General features: G+C 50.0%; 2 protein-coding genes across 2 annotated transcripts; both read right to left on the bottom strand.

Annotated features, from left to right (window-relative positions):
- Window positions 1–216: 216 nt before the first annotated feature.
- Window positions 217–3,803, bottom strand: LOC121846963 (neurite extension and migration factor-like). Its single transcript, XM_042326177.1, has 2 exons — window positions 2,112–3,803; window positions 217–964 (listed from the first exon to the last, which is right to left on the bottom strand). The coding sequence occupies exons 1-2, from the start codon at window positions 3,644–3,646 to the stop codon at window positions 925–927; spliced, it is 1,575 nt and encodes a 524-aa protein (XP_042182111.1). The 5' UTR covers window positions 3,647–3,803; the 3' UTR covers window positions 217–924.
- Window positions 3,791–6,697, bottom strand: LOC112238223 (neurite extension and migration factor-like). The gene has a single exon (XM_042326178.1). It carries the CDS (start codon window positions 6,283–6,285, stop codon window positions 3,805–3,807), a length of 2,481 nt encoding a protein of 826 aa, XP_042182112.1. The 5' UTR covers window positions 6,286–6,697; the 3' UTR covers window positions 3,791–3,804.
- Between the last annotated feature and the right edge of the window lie 8,898 nt (window positions 6,698–15,595).

The raw sequence follows: 15,595 nt of genomic DNA, 5'->3' as shown, positions 1-15,595 counted from the left end.
GAATAAAAATATAAACTCAACATGTACAGTTTTGATCCCATGTTTTATGAGCTGAAATAAAAGATCCCAGAAATGTTCCAGACACACAAAAAGCTAATTTCTCTAAATGTTGTGCACACATTTGTTTACATCCCTGTTAGTGAACATTTCTCATTTGCCAAGATAAACCATCCTCCTGACAGGTGTGGCATATCAAGAAGCTAATTAAACAGCATGATCATTACACAGGTGCACCTTGTGCTGGGGACAATAAAAGTCCACCCTAAAATGTGCAGTTTTTTCACACAACAAAATTCCACAGATGTCTGTGGGGAGCATACAACCCTTTTGTGGGAAAATCTTATTCTGATTGGCTGGGCATGCCTCCCCAGTGGGTGGGCCTATAGCTGTGCCCCCGCCCAGTCATGTGAAATACCTAGATTAGAGCCTAATGAATCGATTTCAACTGACTGATTTCCTTCTATGAACTGTAACTCAGTAAAATATTTGAGAATATTGCATGTTGCGTTTATATTGTTGGTCAGTATAAATATAAGACATCATCTTTACCTTTTGGCACATTGATTTTGAAGATTAAAATAATTATCATTTTTTTGCAGATAGTGCATGGAGCTGTACAACAACATAGACAAAAATACTCTGATAGTGGACGGAGCAGTGAACATCTATAAATGTCTCGTTAGAACGACCAGCTCCTTTTAAAAACCTCCAGGAGAAACAGAACAGTAAAGAACAGGAGAATTACAAGCTCATTCCAAAATTAAGAAAATTAAGACAAAATGCTAATTTGATATGTTATCGATACAAAAATGGTCCCATCTTGTGTTGAAGATGTCTTGGGTTTATACAAGGGGAGGGGCTCAGAAGAGAGAGGGGTGTTATGGGGGGTTGTAGTTTTTCCTCTTGAACTGAGCCAGGCAGTGTTTATCTGAAGGACAGCGCCAACAAGACGGCCATATTCTGCCTACGAAACAGAGGGGCGGGGGGAGGTTGAAGGTCACTGAAAGCATGTATTTACCTTCCTTCAGAAGGGAGATAATACACAACTCGGGCCAGCAAGGTTCACTGAGATAATACACAACTTAGTCCAGCAAGGTTCACTGAGATAATACACAACTTAGTCCAGCAAAGTTCACTGAGAAAATACACAAACAAAACACAGTTCCTACAAAAGATAAAACTGTTTTAAAGGCTTCATATTTTTTCTGACAAAAACTGAAACAACCAGGAAAGAAAAAACAAAGCAGAAACAAACAGCCATGGTAGTTTGTTTCAAACCTCAATAAAGCTGGACACAATCACTCAATACGTAGTTTGTAAAGAAGAACTACAAGAATGTTTCTCATGCAGATATTACGGTCCTCTTCAGGGGGATAAAGGAAGTGGGGGAGTCTGGGTAATGTAGTCATCATGCAGCTCTAGCATTGCAGCATCAGTGGTGCTGGGAGAAGAGTGGGCGCTGAGCAGGTAGTGGGGGGACGGGAGGCTGAGCAGGTAGTGAGGGGAGATAGGGGGTGGGAGGAGGAAGGGGGCTGAGAAGGTAGTGAGAGGAGATAGGGGGTGGGAGGAGGAAGGGGGCTGAGAGGTAGTGGGGGGACGGGAGGCTGAGCAGGTAGTGGGGGGACGGGAGGCTGAGCAGGTAGTGAGGGGAGATAGGGGGTGACAGGAGGAAGGGGGCTGGTAGGTAGTGAGGGGAGATAGGGGTGGGAGGAGGAAGGGGGCTGATCTAGTATTGGGGGACGGGAGGCTAAGCAGAGGGGAGATAGGGGGTGGGGGGAGGAAGGGGGCTAAGTAGGTAGTGAGGGGAGATAGGGGGTGACAGGAGGAAGGGGGCTGAGTAGGTAGTGAGGGGAGATAGGGGGTGAGAGGAGGAAGGGGGCTGATCTAGTATTGGGGGACTTGAGGCTGAGCAGGTTGTGAGGGGAGATAGGGGGTGGGGGAGGAAGGGGGCTGAGTAGGTAGTGAGGGGAAATAGGGGGTGGGAGGAGGAAGGGGGCTGAGTAGGTAGTGAGGGGAAATAGGGGGTGGGAGGAGGAAGGGGAGCTGAGTAGGTAGTGGACGGAGATAGGGGGTGGTAGGGAGGGCAACAGCATCAGATAACAAAATATTACCTCAGTTTCTCAAAAGAGACCATGAGGGCCAAGTCCTTGTTTGGGTTCCTCTCCGCTCCCCCTCGCTTGCCCTTCACAGTCTCCATGTTTGGGAACTTGGCACTGGTCTTGTGACGGTACAGTTTTTTGTGCGTGGGGCCTGGGCTAATAGAGTTGGGTTTGTCGAACATGTTGCAGCCCAGAGCGAGCTGGGGGAAGATGGGGTGGGAGGTGTTAAACTTGGCCTGGTTCTTCCCCACCTTGCCCCTGGCCTTCCTGCCCCGTCCGACCCCCACGGAGCCTGCTCCCTTCTTGCCCCCCCTCCCCTGGAGGATGTGGAGGGTCTTCATGTTGAGGCTGTTGGTGTCGGGCGGCAGGTCGCCCTCCAGCGGGTCCCACTGAGGCTCCATGGACTCCATCATGAACCTCTGGACCTCCGCCATGCCGGACACAATGTTGGACAGGATGTTGGATGGCTCCTCAAACTCCTGCTGCTCCTCCCCTTCCCCCAGGCTGGTGTTCCCCTCCGACCAGCCCCTAGGCCCGGTGCTGCTACCAGACCAGTCCCCAGTGCTACCGTGGCTGTGGGGCTGAAGGTTCCCCCCTGCCTGCGCCTGGCCCTTGGCAGCCTTCCCCTCCAGCATGGCTTTGATCTTCTTAGAAGAGCGGCTCTGTCTAGGCATCTTCACCTTCTCTGTCTTGGATGCTCTGGGGGCCCGGCCTCTCTTAGGCCCCTGCTGTCCCCCTGCCGCCGCTGCAGCCTGTTTATAACCTGCTTTCCTCTTAGAGCGGGTGTTCTTCCCCCCCTCTCCGTTGAATGAGGGCCGCCCCTCCAACCCGTGCTGCTCCGCCTGCTGCATGATGTCACAGTTCCACTTCGCCTCCCTGCTGATGTCACATCCTGTCACATGATCCTGGTACTCCGGGGCTTTGCCTCCTGTCCTCATCTCCCACCCCGTCACCTGGGGGGAGAGGTTGGGGGTCTCCGGGGGCGACAGCTCGGACAGGGAGGAGTGTCTGAACTTGTCGGGGGTGAAGTTTGAAATGTCGAGGAGGTCTGAGGACTCTCTGAGGGGGGTGATGGGGTGACCCATGTTCTCCAGGCTCTGCTGGAACAACACCGTGGGGCTGCAGTGCTGCAGGTAGCTGTCTCTCCTCTCCTCCATCTCCCCTCCTCCCTTACGCTGTTCCCCAAAGCTCTGAGAGCTGTAGTTGGAGGAGCAGGCAGACAAGGAGCCCACAGAGTCATAGCTGATCAGACACCCATGGTCTGAGCAGAGAGAGCCTCGCTGGTACTGCACCTGCCCCAGACAGACACCTGACTGACACACCTGCAGCTCCTGCAGCCCCATCCCGTCCCCCTCCACAAGGTAACTCTTCTCGTACAGCAGTCTGTCAGTCTCTGATCCCTGCTGGCTGTAGTCCGACCCAGACCCCGACCCAGGCAGGCCGTCCGTCAAGGGCAGGAACCCGCTGGAAAGGAGAGTGGTGTCGGGGCCAAAGCCCCCCTGGCTGTGGGGGTAGCTGGGGCAGAGATGGGGCTGGTGGTTCCACATGGAGGGGGGGAAGCTGGGACAGTTTTGGGGGGACTGTTGGAGCTCTGACTCGGAGGGAGGGGAGAGGACACAGCTCTGGACTAGCTGCAGGGAGGAAAACGGTTTCTCCTCTAGAGAGAGACCTGGGGGATAGTTCTGCCTGGGGTGCTGTTTCTCCTCTAGAGAGAGGCCCGGGGGATAGTTCTGCCTGGGGGCTGTTTCTCCTCTAGAGAGAGACCTGGGGGATAGTTCTGCCTGGGGTGCTGTTTCTCCTCTAGAGAGAGACCCGGGGGATAGTTCTGCGTGGGGGGATGCTGGGGGTAGTAGGTGATACCTACCCTCCTGGAGGAGTCTGAGTAATCTAGTAGGGTCTGCAGGTACCCCCCTGGGATCACGGACACCTCTTCCTCCCTCTCCCCAGAAGGTACAGCTTGGTCAGAAGAGATGAGGACAGAGGCACAGGAGGAGGAGGTGAAGGGGAATGTCTGCTGGTTGGTGGGATCCAGGAAGGAGAAAGGGGGGCTGGGTGTGTTAGAGCTGATGTCTGCCACTCGTACGCTGCCAGCAGGCTCCTGGTTGGTTAACACCCCAGCATCAGCAGCAGTACAGGCATCCACCGCTCCATTCATCACGCTCCCCCCCTCCGCTCTTCCACCTGCTCCTCCCTCTTTCATGGTCTTGTTACTGCTCAGCCTGGCTTGGCTCTTGAATTTCCTTATCCTCCCTGTTTTCCCTCCTCCCGTCCTCCTCCCATCCCTCTCCTCTCTCTCCTGGGTGCGGCTCCTCTTGGCTGTTCCGGTGTGTGTGATGTCCTGTGGTTCTAATGATGCTCTTCCCCCTCCCCCCTCCTCTGTAGTAACAGCCTGATCAGAGACAGAGGGGGTAGAACCGGAGTCCTGAGCTGCTGCTGATCCCTCCCCTGTCTGGGGGATCCTCTGGACACACAGCCTGTTGGCTATCTTGTATTTCCGTTTGGGGTGCATGGAACTAAAGGGGCGGTGGCGGCGCCTGTTCAGATGCTGTTTATCTCTGGACGCCAGCCGTAGCTGCTCCTCCCACTCCCTCCTCCTCTCCTGCCAGAAGTCTTTCAGTGGAGACAGAGAGGAGTAGTGGTTCTCCCCGGCAGGGTCCAGGCTCACGGCAGCGTCCCCGGCAGGGTCCAGCCTGCCCAGATTCACAGACATGCGTCTCTGTCCTTTGAAGCGGTTGATGATTATGTACTTGGTGATGACTGGCGGCTCCTTCCGGGAGAATTTCCGTCTCTTCTTGGGGCACCAGTCCACATCCTCCTCCCTCTGTTCCGCCGGAACCTTCTCTCTCTTCTCCGTGGCGATTCTCTCGGTCTTGTCGTGGCTGTCGATGGAGTCGACGTCGTACAGGTAGTCGTCACTGTAGTGGACCTTCCTTTTGGAGCGCAGGCCGTAGTCCAGAGGGTCAGAGGGTCTCCTGGAACCCCTGGGCGCACCTCCTCCTCCCCTCCTCTGGCCCGGCTGCACCTCCTGCAGGGTGTCCGAGGAGGTGCAGGAGGACTCATCGCTGTACTCCGCATCCTCCTCGACTGAATTTCTGAACTCCAGCAAGTAGTTGACAGAGGAGGGGGAGGAGAGGGATGAACCCTGGGACCCCTGAGACCCCACTAGGGGACTAACATCCCCCACCTTCCCACCCTCCTCCCCCACCACAAGGCTCAGCTCCTCAGCTTTACCCTCCTCACCTATCCTCCTCCCCCCTCCTCCTCCTTCCTCCCTCTTGGCACAGTTGACCAGGACAGAGGGGAAGAAGTTGAACTGTGTGTCCTCCTGCAGGACGTTGGTCTTCTCTCTCATGTTGTCCTGGAAGGACTCGTAGCGGATCTTTAGAGAACACATTTCGCTGCTCAGAGCTGAGTCCTCGTCGTCGTCGTCAAACAGGTTGTCAACGTCGTCTTCGGAGAACAGGTTGACTGACAGGTCGGTCTTAGAGCACAGGTCCAGCAGCTCCATCTTGGACTCACTGATAAACGACTCGAAGTAACCCCAGTCCTGACCCGGATTGGCCAGAAGGACCTCCTCACCGCTGACCTTGTCCGATAACAGAACCTCCTCCCCTTTCACTTTGTCCAATAAGAGGACCTCCTCTCTGTTCACTTTGTCCAATAGCAACACTTCCCCCCTGCTGACCTTGTCCAATAGCAGCACCTCCTCCCCTTTCACTTTGTCCAATAAGAGGACCTCCTCTCTGTTCATCTTGTCCAATAGCAACACTTCCTCCCTGGGGACCTTGTCCAATAGCAGCACCTCCTCCCCGTTCACTTTGTCCAATAAGAGGACCTCCTCTCTGTTCATCTTGTCCAATAGCAACACTTCCTCCCTGGGGACCTTGTCCAATAGCAGCACCTTCTCCCCATTCACTTTGTCCAATAGCAACACTCCCCCCCCGTTGACCTTGTCCAATAGCAGCATTTCCTCCACATTCACTTTGTCCAATAGGAGGCCCTCCTCTCTGTTCATCTTGTCCAATAGGAGGTCCTCCTCTCTGTTCATCTTGTCCAATAGGAGGCCCTCATACAGAATCTTGGTCGTGGGATCCTCTGCTTCTGTCTTCTCTCTGTTGTCTCCTGTCTTGTCGTTAGTGGTAACGAGGGCGGTAGTGAGGGCGGTGGCGTGGCAGGTTTTGGTCATGGAGAAGCTGAGAAGCTGGTCTGGCAGGAGCGGCTCCCCGAGGACCTCTATGACCTCCCCAGCCTGGCTCAGACATGGGATATTGATGCTGCGGATGTCAGAGATAGGACAGGAAGTGGCCTCCAAGTCCTGGTGGCTTACCAGCCCTGCCTCGCGGTCAAGGTCAGGAGTCGTGGGGCCGGGGTCATGGATAGGAGCGGGGTCATGGATAGGGGCGGGGTCATGGATAGGGATGGGGTCATGGATAGGGGCGGGGTCCCGGGTCTCAATGAAGCACCCAAGGCAGGTGGGCGTGGCCTGTAGAAGACACTCCTCTGTCAGATAGGACACACCCCCAACTCCATCATGGTGGGGGAGGTGAGTGGTGAGGCAGGGGCAGGGGGAGGCAGGGACAGGCAGGGGCAGGGGGAGGCAGGGACAGGCAGGGGCAGGGGGAGGCAGGGACAGGCAGGGGCAGGGGGAGGCAGGGGCAGGGGGAGGCAGGGACAGGGGGGCAGGGGGAGGCAGGGACAGGCAGGGGCAGGGGGAGGCAGGGACAGGCAGAGGCAGGGGGAGGCAGGGACAGGCAGGGGCAGGGGGAGGCAGGGACAGGCAGGGGCAGGGGGAGGCAGGGCAGGAGGAGGCAGGGGTCAGGCAGGGGCAGGGGGAGGCAGGGACAGGAGGGGGCAGGGGGAGGCAGGGCAGGAGGGCAGGCAGGGACAGGCAGGGCAGGGGGAGGCAGGAGTCAGGCAGGGCAGGGGCTCAGAAATGCACGACTGCAGGGGGAGAGAGGGAGCTGGGCCACTCTCTGCAGCAGGCGGAGGAAGAGGAGGAAGAGGGGAGGAGGATAGGATGGTAGAGATAAAGGGAGGACGGCAACATGGATGGCCACACCACACAGCCTCAGGTCTCCTCTCTGCTGACACAACACTCCTGGGGGACAGAACAGAAACAACAGTCTCAGAATCAGTAACCAGAAGGACACAGTCAGACAGAACAGAAAACATCAGGGAGACAACATCAGTCTGCAGATAGATTCAGACAGAACAGAAAACATCAGGGAGACAACATCAGTCTGCAGATAGATTCAGACAGAACAGAAAACATCAGGGAGACAACATCAGTCTGCAGATAGATTCAGACAGAACAGAAAACATCAGGGAGACAACATCAGTCTGCAGATAGATTCAGACAGAACAGAAAACATCAGGGAGACAACATCAGTCTGCAGATAGATTCAGACAGAACAGAAAACATCAGGGAGACAACATCAGTCTGCAGATAGATTCAGACAGAACAGAAAACATCAGGGAGACAACATCAATCTTCTGCTCTCTGGTAACAATATTCACATCAGCCTGGTTGACTCAAGCCTCACTGTTACTTCTGCAATCATCACCAAGCTAACAACAAATGTTCCTACTACTTTAAAGAACGCATTAGGTCATTAAATAGCCTTAAGATAGGAATGATGTGCAAGGAATGTTTCCAAGATACCATCCCCTTAATGTCAAATAGGTCTTAGCCAAAACATGGTTAAAACAATTTAAAATATTAACGGTGAATACACGTTTCATGGGAAAGATTCATGTGGCCAACATCCCACGAAACAGAAGATGGTAACCACTGTCCCAATAAGGGACATCTCTAGACATGCTTAATGGGCCATTGAGTTAGGAGGGAATGAAATTAAAGGACATCTAGTCAGCAGGAGATGTGAGAGGGCAGTGAGTCAGGAGGAGATGAGAGGAGATTGAGTCAGGAGGAGATGAGATGAGAGGCGATTGAGTCATGAGGAGATGAGATGAGAGGAGATTGAGTCATGAGGAGATGAGATGAGAGGAGATTGAGTCATGAGGAGATGAGATGAGAGGATATTGAGTCAGGAGGAGATGAGATGAGAGGATATTGAGTCAGGAGGAGATGAGAAGACATTGGGTAAAGAGGAGATGAGATGAGAGGATATTGAGTCATGAGGAGATGTGATGAGATGTCATTGAGTCATGAGAAGATGTGATGAGATGTCATTGAGTCTGTAGAAGATGAGATGAGAAGACATTGAATCAGGGTGAGATGAGAGGACATTGAATCAGGGTGAGATGAGAGGACATTGAATCAGGAGGAGATGAGAGGACATTGAATCAGGGTGAGATGAGAGGACATTGAATCAGGAGGAGATGAGAGGACATTGAATCAGGAGGAGATGAGAGGACATTGAATCAGGGTGAGATGAGAGGACATTGAATCAGGGTGAGATGAGAGGGCATTGAATCAGGAGGAGATGAGAGGACATTGAATCAGGGTGAGATGAGAGGACATTGAATCAGGAGATAAGATAAGATGATATGAGAGGTCATTGAGTCAAGGGAGGGAAGCATGAGTGGGATAGAGCAGGTGGTGGCAACAGCTAATTACCATAACCAATGTGTTCTGTCTTCTGTAAGGTTCCTATAGGAGGAGGAGGAGGGAACAGCTAATTACCATAACCAATGTGTTCTGTCTCCTGTAAGGTTCCTATAGGAGGAGGAGGGAACAGCTAATTACCATAACCAATGTGTTCTGTCCTCCTGTAAGGTTCCTATAGGTTAACAACCACGAGAGAAACTAAATGAGGCTAAAAATAGAATAGTGGCTTTCCGTTTCCATGGTGATCTCTCTCTCTCTCTCTCTCTGTGCTACTCTTTGTGTACTTTATTGGTTGTGTGTGCGTGTGCGTGCGTGCGTTAGCAGTGCTTACGTTTATATTGGGAGAGTAACTGTAATGTGATTAGTGTGTAACTGAGTGATATTTCCAGTCCTGAGGAATGCTTTGATGTCTCTTTCAGCCTTTCAGCTGACAATACTCACAGAATGTATGTGTGTGTGGGGTGTGTCAGTGTAGCCTATGTACTGCAAGATACCACTCTATCTACACTACATCACCAAAAGTATGTGGACACTCCTTCAAATGAGTGGATTAGGATATTTCAGCCACACCCGTGGCTGACAGGTGTAGAGAAATCGAACACACAGTCATTCATCTCTATAGACAAACATCGGCAGTAGAATGGCCTTACTGAAGAGCTCAGTGACTTTCAAGGTGGCACCGTCATAGGATGCCACCTTTCCAACACATCAGTTTGTCAACTGTAAGTGCTGTTATTGTGAAGTGGAAAAGTCTAGAAGCAACAACGGCTCAGCCGCGAAGTGGTAAGTCACAGAAGCTCACAGAACGGGACCGCCTAGTGCTGAAGCGCGTAGCGCATAAAAATTGTCTGTCCTCAGTTGCAACACTCAATGCCGAGTTCCAAATTGACACTGGAAGCAACGTCAGCACAAGAACTGTGAGTCGGGAAGAAATGGGTTTCCATGGTGGAGCAGCGGCACACGAGCCTCAGGTGTGTAATGCCAAGCGTCGGCTGGAGAGGTGTAAAGCTCACTACCATTGGACTCTGGAGCAGTGGAAACACGTTCTCTGAAGTGATGGCAGTCCGAAGAACGCTACCTGCCCGAATGCATAGAACCAAGTGTAAAGTTTGGTGGAGGAGGAATTAATGGTCTGGGGCCGTTTTTCATGGTTCAGGGCGAGGATCCTTAGTTCCAGGGAAAGAGACATCTTAACGCTACAGCATACAATGACATTCTAGATGATTCTGTGATTCCAACTTTTTGGCAAATAAACTTCAGTTAGTGCTAAATACGGCTGCTAGAATCTTGACTAGAACCAAAATATTTGATCATATTACTCCAGTGCTAGCCTCCATACACTGGCTTCCTGTTAAGGCTAGGGCTGATTTCAAGGTTTTACTGCTAACCTACAAAGCATTACATGGGCTTGCTCCTACCTATCGTACCGATTTGGTCCTGCCGTACATACCTACACGTACGCTACGGTCACAAGACGCAGGCCTCCTAATTGTCCCTAGAACTTCTAAGCAAACAGCTGGAGGCAGGGCTTTCTCCTATAGAGCTCCATTTTTATGGCATGGTCTGCCTACCCGTGTGAGAGACGCAGACTCGGTCTCGACCTTTAAGTCTGTACCGAAGACTCATCTCTTCAGTGGGTCATATGATTGAGTGTAGTCTGGTCCAGGAGTGGGAAGGTGAACGGAAAGGCTCTGGAGCAACGAACCGCCCTTGCTGTCTCTGCCTGTTCCCCTCTTTCCACTGGGATTCTCTGCCTCTAACCCTATTACCGAGGCTGAGTCACTCGCTTACTGGTGCTCTTCCATGTAGTCCCTAGGAGGGGTGCGTCACTTGAGTGGGTTGAGTCAGACGTGATCTTCCTGTCCGGTTTTGCTCCCCCTCTGGCTCATGCGGTGGAGGAGATCTTCGTGGGCTATACTCAGCCTTGTCTCAGGGTAGTAGGTTGGTGGTCTGTTGATATCCCTCTAGTGGTGTGGAGGAGATCTTCATGGGCTATACTCAGCCTTGTCTCAGGGTAGTAAGTTGGTGGTCTGTTGATATCCCTCTAGTGGTGTGGAGGAGATCTTTGTGGGCTATACTCAGCCTTGTCTCAGGGTAGTAGGTTGGTGGTCTGTTGATATCCCTCTAGTGGTGTGGAGGAGATCTTCGTGGGCTATACTCAGCCTTGTCTCAGGGTAGTAGGTTGGTGGTCTGTTGATATCCCTCTAGTGGTGTGGAGGAGATCTTTGTGGGCTATACTCAGCCTTGTCTCAGGGTAGTAGGTTGGTGGTCTGTTGATATCCCTCTAGTGGTGTGGAGGAGATCTTCGTGGGCTATACTCAGCCTTGTCTCAGGGTAGTAAGTTGGTGGTCTGTTGATATCCCTCTAGTGGTGTGGAGGAGATCTTTGTGGGCTATACTCAGCCTTGTCTCAGGGTAGTAGGTTGGTGGTCTGTTGATATCCCTCTAGTGGTGTGGAGGAGATCTTCGTGGGCTATACTCAGCCTTGTCTCAGGGTAGTAGGTTGGTGGTCTGTTGATATCCCTCTAGTGGTGTGGAGGAGATCTTCGTGGGCTATACTCAGCCTTGTCTCAGGGTAGTATGTTGGTGGTCTGTTGATATCCCTTCAGTGATGTGGGGGCTGTGCTTTGGTAAATTGGTTGGGGTTATATCCTGCCTGGTTGGACCTGTCCGGGGGTATCCTCGGATGGGGTCACAGTGTCCCCCGTCCCCATCTCAGCCTCCAGTATCTATGCTGCAATAGTCTATGTGCCGGGGGTCTAGTCTTATCTGGTGTCCTGTGTGAGTTTAAGTATGCTCCCTCTAATTCTCTCTCTCTTCCTCTCTCCTTCCCCTGCCAGAGGACCTGAGCCCATGACTCCTTGCGGTCCCCAGTCCACCTGGTCGTGCTGCTAGCACTTTGTGACATCTGCTGATTTAAAAAAGGCTTTATTGATTGAAATAATATAGCCAACATAATTAGTTTTCGTTCCTTCTCAGGCTCCCTGTCTGGTTCCTGACCGAGTTTATATGCTGTTTAAATGATGAGCGCCTCTTACCTTTTCATGTTTATAAAAATACTTTTTATTCAAATCATTTCAATACTTCAAATCCAAATGGTCCAGGTAGTCTAGTGTATCCAGGTAGTCTAGTGTATCCAGGTAGTCTAGTGTATCCAGGTAGTCTAGTGTATCCAGGTAGTCTAGTGTATCCAGGTAGTCTAGTGTATCCAGGTAGTCTAGTGTATACAGGTAGTCTAGTGTATACAGGTAGTCTAGTGTAGTCTAGTGTATCCAGGTAGTCTAGTGTATCCAGGTAGTCTAGTGTATCCAGGTAGTCTAGTGTAGTCTAGTGTATCCAGGTAGTCTAGTGTATCCAGGTAGTCTAGTGTATCCAGGTAGTCTAGTGTAGTCTAGTGTATACAGGTAGTCTAGTGTATCCAGGTAGTCTAGTGTATCCAGGTAGTCTAGTGTATCCAGGTAGTCTAGTGTATCCAGGTAGTCTAGTGTATCCAGGTAGTCTAGTGTATCCAGGTAGTCTAGTGTATCCAGGTAGTCTAGTGTAGTCTAGTGTATCCAGGTAGTCTAGTGTATCCAGGTAGTCTAGTGTAGTCTAGTGTAGTCTAGTGTATCCAGATAGTCTAGTGTATCCAGGTAGTCTAGTGTATCCAGGTAGTCTAGTGTATCCAGGTAGTCTAGTGTATCCAGGTAGTCTAGTGTATCCAGGTAGTCTAGTGTAGTCTAGTGTATCCAGGTAGTCTAGTGTATCTAGGTAGTCTAGTGTATACAGGTAGTCTAGTGTAGTCTAGTGTATACAGGTAGTCTAGTGTAGTCTAATGTATCCAGGTAGTCTAGTGTATCCAGGTAGTCTAGTGTATCCAGGTAGTCTAGTGTATCCAGGTAGTCTAGTGTATCCAGGTAGTCTAGTGTATCCAGGTAGTCTAGTGTATCCAGGTAGTCTAGTGTATCCAGGTAGTCTAGTGTATCCAGGTAGTCTAGTGTAGTCTAGTGTATCCAGGTAGTCTAGTGTATCCAGGTAGTCTAGTGTAGTCTAGTGTAGTCTAGTGTATCCAGGTAGTCTAGTGTATCCAGGTAGTCTAGTGTATCCAGGTAGTCTAGTGGATCCAGGTAGTCTAGTGTATCCAGGTAGTCTAGTGTATCCAGGTAGTCTAGTGTATCCAGGTAGTCTAGTGTATCCAGGTAGTCTAGTGTATACAGGTAGTCTAGTGTAGTCTAGTGTATCCAGGTAGCCTAGTGTATCCAGGTAGTCTAGTGTATACAGGTAGTCTAATGTAGTCTAGTGTATCCAGGTAGTCTAGTGTATCCAGGTAGTCTAGTGTATCCAGGTAGTCTAGTGTATACAGGTAGTCTAGTGTATACAGGTAGTCTAGTGTATACAGGTAGTCTAGTGTAGTCTAGTGTATCCAGGTAGTCTAGTGTATCCAGGTAGTATAGTGTATACAGGTAGTCTAGTGTATACAGGTAGTCTAGTGTATCCAGGTAGTCTAGTGTAGTCTAGTGTATCCAGGTAGTCTAGTGTATCCAGGTAGTATAGTGTATACAGGTAGTCTAGTGTATACAGGTAGTCTAGTGTGTACAGGTAGTCTAGTGTATACAGGTAGTCTAGTGTATACGGGTAGTCTAGTGTATACAGGTAGTCTAGTGTAGTCTAGTGTATCCAGGTAGTCTAGTGTATCCAGGTAGTCTAGTGTATCCAGGTAGTCTAGTGTAGTCTAGTGTATACAGGTAGTCTAGTGTATCCAGGTAGTCTAGTGTATCCAGGTAGTCTAGTGTATACAGGTAGTCTAGTGTAGTCTAGTGTATCCAGGTAGTCTATTGTATACAGGTAGTCTAGTGTAGTCTAGTGTATACAGGTAGTCTAGTGTAGTCTAGTGTATCCAGGTAGTCTAGTGTATCCAGGTAGTCTAGTGTATCCAGGTAGTCTAGTGTATCCAGGTAGTCTAGTGTATCCAGGTAGTCTAGTGTGTACAGGTAGTCTAGTGTATACAGGTAGTCTAGTGTATACAGGTAGTCTAGTGTGTACAGGTAGTCTAGTGTAGTCTAGTGTATCCAGGTAGTCTGGTGTATCCAGGTAGTCTAGTGTAGTCTAGTGTATACAGGTAGTCTGGTGTATCCAGGTAGTCTAGTGTATCCAGGTAGTCTAGTGTATCCAGGTAGTCTAGTGTATCCAGGTAGTCTAGTGTATCCAGGTAGTCTAGTGTATCCAGGAAGTATCGTGTATCCAGGTAGTCTAGTGTATCCAGGTAGTCTAGTGTAGTCTAGTGTATCCAGGTAGTCTAGTGTATACAGGTAGTCTAGTGTAGTCTAGTGTATCCAGGTAGTCTCGTGTATCCAGGCAGTCTAGTGTAGTCTAGTGTATCCAGGTAGTCTAGTGTAGTCTAGTATATCCAGGTAGTCTAGTGTATCCAGGCAGTCTAGTGTAGTCTAGTGTATCCAGGTAGTCTAGTGTAGTCTAGTGTATCCAGGTAGTCTAGTGTAGTCTAGTGTATCCAGGTAGTCTAGTGTAGTCTAGTGTATCCAGGTAGTCTAGTGAATCCAGGTAGTCTAGTGTATCAAGGTAGTCTAGTGTAGTCTAGTGTATCCAGGTAGTCTAGTGTATCCAGGTAGTCTAGTGTATCCAGGTAGTCTAGTGTATACAGGTAGTGTAGTCTAGTGTATCCAGGTAGTATTGTGTATCCAGGTAGTCTAGTGTAGTCTAGTGTATCCAGGTAGTCTAGTGTAGTCTAGTGTATCCAGGCAGTCTAGTGTAGTCTAGTGTATCCAGGTAGTCTAGTGTAGTCTAGTGTATCCAGGTAGTCTAGTGTATCCAGGTAGTCTAGTGTATCCAGGTAGTCTAGTGTATCCAGGTAGTCTAGTGTAGTCTAGTGTATCCAGGTAGTCTAGTGTATCCAGGTAGTCTAGTGTATCCAGGTAGTCTAGTGTATACAGGTAGTCTAGTGTATACAGGTAGTCTAGTGTAGTCTAGTGTATCCAGGTAGTCTAGTGTATCCAGGTAGTCTAGTGTATCCAGGTAGTCTAGTGTAGTCTAGTGTATACAGGTAGTCTAGTGTATCCAGGTAGTCTAGTGTATCCAGGTAGTCTAGTGTAGTCTAGTGTATCCAGGTAGTCTAGTGTATCCAGGTAGTCTAGTGTATCCAGGTAGTCTAGTGTATCCAGGTAGTCTAGTGTAGTCTAGTGTATCCAGGTAGTCTAGTGTATCCAGGTAGTCTAGTGTAGTCTAGTGTAGTCTAGTGTATCCAGATAGTCTAGTGTATCCAGGTAGTCTAGTGTATCCAGGTAGTCTAGTGTATCCAGGTAGTCTAGTGTATCCAGGTAGTCTAGTGTATCCAGGTAGTCTAGTGTATCCAGGTAGTCTAGTGTATCCAGGTAGTCTAGTGTATCCAGGTAGTCTAGTGTATCCAGGTAGTCTAGTGTAGTCAGGTAGTCTAGTGTAGTCTAGTGTATACAGGTCTTCTAGTGTAGTCTAATGTAACCAGGTAGTCTAGTGTAGTCTAGTGTATCCAGGTAGTCTAGTGTATCCAGGTAGTCTAGTGAATCCAGGTAGTCTAGTGTAGTCTAGTGTATCCAGGTAGTCTAGTGTATACAGGTAGTCTAGTGTATACAGGTAGTCTAGTGTAGTCTTGTGTATCCAGGTAGTATCGTGTATCCAGGTAGTCTAGTGTATCCAGGTAGTCTAGTGTAGTCTAGTGTATCCAGGCAGTCTAGTGTAGTCAAGTGTATCCAGGCAGTCTAGTGTAGTCTAGTGTATCCAGGCAGTCTAGTGTAGTCTAGTGTATCTAGGTAGTCTAGTGTATCCAGGTAGTATCGTGTATCCAGGTAGTCTAGTGTAGTCAAGTGTATCCAGGCAGTCTAGTGTAGTCTAGTGTATCCAGGTAGTCTAGTGTAGTCTAGTGTATCCAGGTAGTCTAGTGTATCCAGGTAGTCTAG

This window comes from Oncorhynchus tshawytscha, linkage group LG08 (assembly GCF_018296145.1).
Source record: "Oncorhynchus tshawytscha isolate Ot180627B linkage group LG08, Otsh_v2.0, whole genome shotgun sequence".
Lineage (NCBI taxonomy): Eukaryota > Metazoa > Chordata > Actinopteri > Salmoniformes > Salmonidae > Oncorhynchus > Oncorhynchus tshawytscha.
The sequence above is the reverse complement of the archived record's forward strand: the minus strand, read 5'-3'. Positions and strand labels throughout refer to the sequence as shown.